At 35.8% G+C, this 5,752-nt stretch overlaps 1 protein-coding gene across 1 annotated transcript in view; it reads left to right on the forward strand.

Moving 5' to 3' along the window:
* Positions 1-4,443: 4,443 nt before the first annotated feature.
* CDK13 (cyclin dependent kinase 13) overlaps positions 4,444-5,752 on the forward strand; it is a gene marked incomplete at its 5' end in the record, with an annotated part of 42,543 nt that continues 41,234 nt past the window's right edge. Inside the window, one exon of the mRNA XM_019470855.1 lies at positions 4,444-5,051. Coding sequence (XP_019326400.1) covers positions 4,444-5,051 — 608 coding nt within the window. The remainder of the gene's footprint in view (positions 5,052-5,752) is intronic.

Genomic DNA, 5,752 nt, shown 5'->3' on the forward strand with positions numbered 1-5,752 from the left:
CCCGTGTGAAGTGAATTCAAGATGCTCGTAGAAGACTGTTAATGGCTAAGCGTGGCAAAGGTACTTGTAAATGAGGCAGAACTTCTGGGTGCAAATAGGAAGAAGCATTGGAAGAAACTTACCTGAAACAGGGGCTTCTTAGTAGTCTCTCCCCATGTGTGTTACCAGCAGATGCTGGTGCTTTTGGTTTGGGAGGTTTGGATGTGGCCCTTAGGTTTAGTACACTTTCTGATCTCTCCAGGCATGGGGAAAATAAAGTTTGAATTGTTTTGTTGGGTTTGTTCACCTTTTGCAATGCAGTTCTGTGCAGTTGTAGCCACTGTTCTGTTGTTCCTGTTTACTGTGTTAAAAACAATCTCCTAATTAAAGATTAAACAGTTGGTGGCAAATGAATGTCAGATAAAGCATTTTATATATGTGTGTGTGCATACATGCACACACATTTAATAGAAATCAGTTGGAAGATTTAGAGTACTGTATATTTCAGATGTCTCTCCTGGTGTTTTTTCAGGGTCTCAGTGAAATGTTAGTGTCCTGTTAAATGGCAGACACTGGCTATTGTGTGAGCCCATTTCTGTGCTGCTGCGACTTCATCTTTTATGTCAAATGAGCGTTAGCTCTGAACAGAGTGAATTAGCTGGTTTTATTATGTATAAGGCAAGATTTCTCCACTCTGAGTTCTGTACATGCTTCTGAGGGAAAGCTTGTAAATGTCCATAGTTTTGGTTTTGTGCCATTTTTATAGATGGAAACTTGTACATAAGTTTTGTCTAGCCTGGAAGGTTCTCTTGGGACTTTTGAACTAATGCTGATGAAAGAAAGTGATAGTTAAATATCTGAAATGATCATTAAGCTTATGAAAACACCAGATTTTATCATTGTAACTTGAATAACTAGCACTTTGACAAAGCTGCCTTTTACTTAAGATTCAGCATTTGTCTGTTTAGTTGAAAGTGTTAATGTTTTTGCTGTAACTCTCTTGGGTCTAGCCCAGTGGACAAGGTAAACCAAGGGATTCTTGCAAAGGTCTTTGGGATGCCAAAGGAAGTTCTAGTCTATTATTAACACAGACATGCACTATGTAATGCAACATAATTTTTTTTGCTGATATAAAACTAAATAATGAAAAACTGTTGGAAAAATTAAACCAGTGCAGAGATTATACTTAGTCAATATATTTCATAACTAGGCTACTATCATTTTGATCTGCTGTTAAGGGCTGTAGTGTGTACTGGAACTGAAACTTAAATATTTTTGTGCATGTGTATTTGCTGTCTCCCACATGGATGCAATTCTGACATGAGAAAGTTATGCTATTGTCATTTGGGGTGTGAAACCTGGGGTGGAAAATGATGTTTTTTTGCTGAGCTTGCATAAATCCATGTTCACATCCCAGACTCTCTTGACTAATGTTGGTAAAATACGTACATCAAACCACTGTCAATGCTTGGCTTCCTTACATGTTTGTTTTTGAAGAAGGTATAAAGATTTAGATTATTTTTGCCCCAGCTTTTCAAACTGCCTCTTCCCCACCAAGTTATGGTAGGTGATCAGGTAAGCATTTGCAGTCACTAATTTGAACAGATTTTCTCAGTTCATCCTTAGTAGTGATTTAAATGAACCTGTTCTATTTTGAACCAAAGTGGAACGGAAACAGGCTTATGATCAGGCATGGCGTCTCAGCAACTGTAGTGTTTTAAGCTGCTACTGTTCTTTTCTAGTGCATGTGGAATTACGTCTGTATTTCTTTTTGTGACATAGATTACTTTATATTAGGCACCTTTCAAAAAAACCCAAAACCAAACCAGGAATTGTACTTATGAAAGAAATATCGCTGATTTTGAGAGCTTTAGGGCATGTTTTAAGTTTTAAAAAAATAATACAGGTAAGGCAGGTTGCAGTGAGGTCCTGTATTATACAGGTAACTGGAGCGAGTGTCAGTTTAAAATAGCTGATCTAGGAACAAGACGTGCAAGCAAAGGTTTTCCAAGACAGGTCAGTGACATCCTCGCAAAGGATGCGTCATTTATAGAAGTCAGTTTAGGACTAATGGGGCTTATTAACTTGTGCTTGATGCTACAGAAATATAATTACGCTGATTCTACAGCCAGTGCAGATCTGTAGCAGTATATCTCTGCTTGAGGTAATAATTCCCCTCAGAAAGTGAGATAACAGTGTGAGGAGAGCTCTGGCCTAGAATTTGAAGTGTATGTATTGTCTGGATAAGTCTCAGCCCTCCTTTTTCTTCCTACTACCCCATCATAACTCTATGTTATGGAACTTTGTACTTTTTTACTTTTACTCCAGTTTGGCCAAACCTCTGAAAATTTTCTGTAGGATTTAGTACTTAGATTTCCAAAGTAATAATGAGAAAAATAACTTCAGTAGCATGTTTCATAATGGAGCAGAAGCGAGTTTTCAAGGGAATTTTTCTGACCAATATTATGTTTTTATTTGGTTTTTAATTGACATTAATATCTCTTTACCGAAGTGAACCAAAACCTTAGATTTTGGTTGAAAATTCAGAGAACAAAATTGTGCAGCTTTTTTTTTTTTTTTTATTAAAGTGTAAAAACTTTATTTATTTATTTATTGTCTTTGTTACCTTACTGTGCCAGAAAAATTCTATCAAACCTGCTTCCTGGCATAGAATTGAACTGTGTTAGTTTCCAAGACTTGTCCTCATGTGGGGTTTGATTTTTTTTTTTTTTGGCTTTCAAGGGTCTCCAGCCATTTGGATCAATTTCAGTTTTACCTATAAAATTTTGAAGCTTGTGCTGTAGTGTACAGTGTGCACACCTAGACATTGTTTTAAATCACTCCTACATAATCTTGATTTATCTCAATGAATTTTTATGTTGCTTTAGAAAGAAGACATTTTATAACGCAGGAAAACGGTGTAAATTTGGAAATTAGTCAATATTGCACACAAAATGGAAACATCGTTGTACTATACTAAGTATTTGTTCAGTTGAAGCATCGAAATGTAATTTCTTGTGTTAATAATTAAAACTGAATTAATTTAATTGTTACTAAAATTAAATTTGACATAGGCGTGGATAGTCCTGACCATAATGATTGTAGTTGGCTTGTTTTTTCTTTTTTCTTTAAAGTTTTAGCAGCCTCCATACACTCGTGCTATCTTTTGAACTCTGAAGTTCTTGCATCTCCAGGAAGTCTTATTTCTGCTATTGCTTGATACTTTTTTCTTTGTCCAGCTGATGAATACATTTTTTATCCTGATTATACTTTTTCTTCCCCTTCAAGTGATATACTCAAGAAAAATAGATTTCCATCAAACTTTAATCAAGAGAATACTTGTAAATCTGGTGAATAACCTTGCTATTCTTAGTATAGTAAAATGGATTAAAAATCCCACACTTCATTTATTTTATAACGTTGCTGTGTGGTAGCAGTGGATTAGGCTACTTTACTTGTTCTCACACCCTTCACCTCAATTACGTTTTTTTCCCTTTTGTTTTTTAATGATTTGAATCAAAACTACTAGGCAAATTAGGATATCCCTTTGAAAAATTGAATGAAAAATAATTAATATTAAATTTCATTTTTGCACAGTAAAAGTTTGCTTTTCTAACTGTTAAGATTTCCCCTCCCCACCCCCTGTCCTCATTCTAGGTTGTTTTCCTGATATGATTTTGTAGATGGCTTAGATTTCCCCCCCCCCTCCCCCCCCCCCCCTCCCCTTTCTATTAGTCTCTTTATTTGGATGGAGGCATAGCATAGGCCTACTTGTGGATTATGTTTGCTTATCAGTAGCTATAAGAAGTTTTAAGTACTTTTGGGGTTTTTGGGAAAAAGTATACAGTTACATTTCAAAACAGGAAAGCTAAGGTTTATTGCTGTCTTTCAGTTGGTTACATTGCAGCCTTTAGTATTCGGTATTTTTTTTCAGCTAACTTATTTTAATGACAATTGTGAAAGTGAAACTTAAGAAGTTGCTACAATTACTGCTTCAGTGTTGTGTTTAGATTTTTCTTGTTATGTTGTAACACTAATTTCATTTTGTTGAATTCTGGTTATGTAGCCAGCTGAATTTTTCTCAAATACTGCATATACTAAAGGTGTTTTTACAAGTTGCATAGGATCAGATTTTCTTTAAAGGAGAAAAATAGCTCTGATAAGTAGTGAGGAAAAAGGAAAATGTCTGTCCTATAGGTATACTTGTATTTTGAAGTTCTTTAATGGGAGAAACTGCATCTAAGGAAGCTTTAACATTTTCTAACAACCTGTTTAGGTGTAGAATCTTGATTTATTAACTCTAGATTTTTTTTTTTGCACGATCTTTCTTATTTCATAGACTTTTTATTCTGTAAGCATGGTGATAATGGTTGGTTTAAAAGAAGTAGTTTGTCAAAAAAGCAGAATCACTGAGAAAGCAGCTAGACTAAATTTTAAGTGGGTAAATCTTTACTTTTTTGAAACAGGAGATCAGCAAAATCTCGAAGCAGAAGTCCATATTCATCAAGGCACTCGAGGTCTCGTAGCAGACACAGATTGTCTAGATCCAGAAGTCGTCATTCAAGTATTTCTCCTAGTACATTGACTCTGAAGAGTAGCCTGGCTGCTGAGCTGAACAAAAACAAAAAAGCAAGAGCTGCTGAGGCAGCCAAAGCCAGTGCAAAAGCTTCCAATACTTCAACACCTACTAAGGGAAACACTGACACTGCTGTAAGTGCACCTCAAGTGAACAATGTAAAGGACCTGAAGAAAATAAAAACTGAGCATACACCTTCTCCTACAAGCAGCGCAAATTTGAAAAATGACAAGGCAAAAGCAAAGGTCTCACTTCCTGAAACAAAAGGGGAAAATAATTTAATTGCAGACAAAATTACTAAACAGAAACCCACAGCAGTAAAAGAGAATAAATTAACTGTTGTAAAACAGCCACCGGTTGCTGTAAAAGAGAAAAGCAAAGCGAGTACACCAAGTGTAGTAACCAAGGAGAAGGACCGAATTGTTGCACTACCAACCTCCACACTGCCGCCCTTGCCTTTGCCTCCCACACTGCCTGAAGATAAAGAAAGTGATAGGTGAGTTGTGACATAGATTTGCTTTTTGGGGTTGCCTGTTACTTTTTATTATTGTTGTTGTTATTGTCTGTTCTTTTTTTATTGTTGTTATTAGGATTATATTTGTTTTCCAAAGGAAATAATATTTGCTAGATCAGGCTGATGCATTAGGTAGTTTGTTCTTGTTCTTCAGTTGTTTAACATGGCGATTATTAGTGAACTGAAGGAATTTGATCTTTAAACAAAAAATTTAACTGGTTCTTGAAAAGAGAGGGATTTAGTCTAGGAGGAGTCTTTCAATAAAAAGTACACTAAAGAGATGATTTAAAATTGCTGGTACATAATAGTTTTGGGACTAATGCAAGGATGCATTCAAGGATTCAAGATTTCAAGTTTGGTACGAACATGTACATAGAATCATAGAATGGTTTGGTTGGAAGATTTAACTGGTTCTTGAAAAGAGAGGGATTTAGTCTAGGAGGAGTCTTTCAATAAAAAGTACACTAAAGAGATGATTTAAAATTGCTGGTACATAATAGTTTTGGGACTAATGCAAGGATGCATTCAAGGATTCAAGATTTCAAGTTTGGTACGAACATGTACATAGAATCATAGAATGGTTTGGTTGGAAGGGACCTCTAAAGGTCATCTAGTCCAACCCCCCTGCAATGAGCAGGGACATCTTCAACTAGATCAGGTTGCTCAGAGCCCCGTCCAACCTG

This window comes from Aptenodytes forsteri, unplaced genomic scaffold (genome assembly GCF_000699145.1).
Source record: "Aptenodytes forsteri isolate BGI_AS27 unplaced genomic scaffold, ASM69914v1 Scaffold282, whole genome shotgun sequence".
Taxonomy (NCBI): Eukaryota; Metazoa; Chordata; class Aves; order Sphenisciformes; family Spheniscidae; genus Aptenodytes; species Aptenodytes forsteri.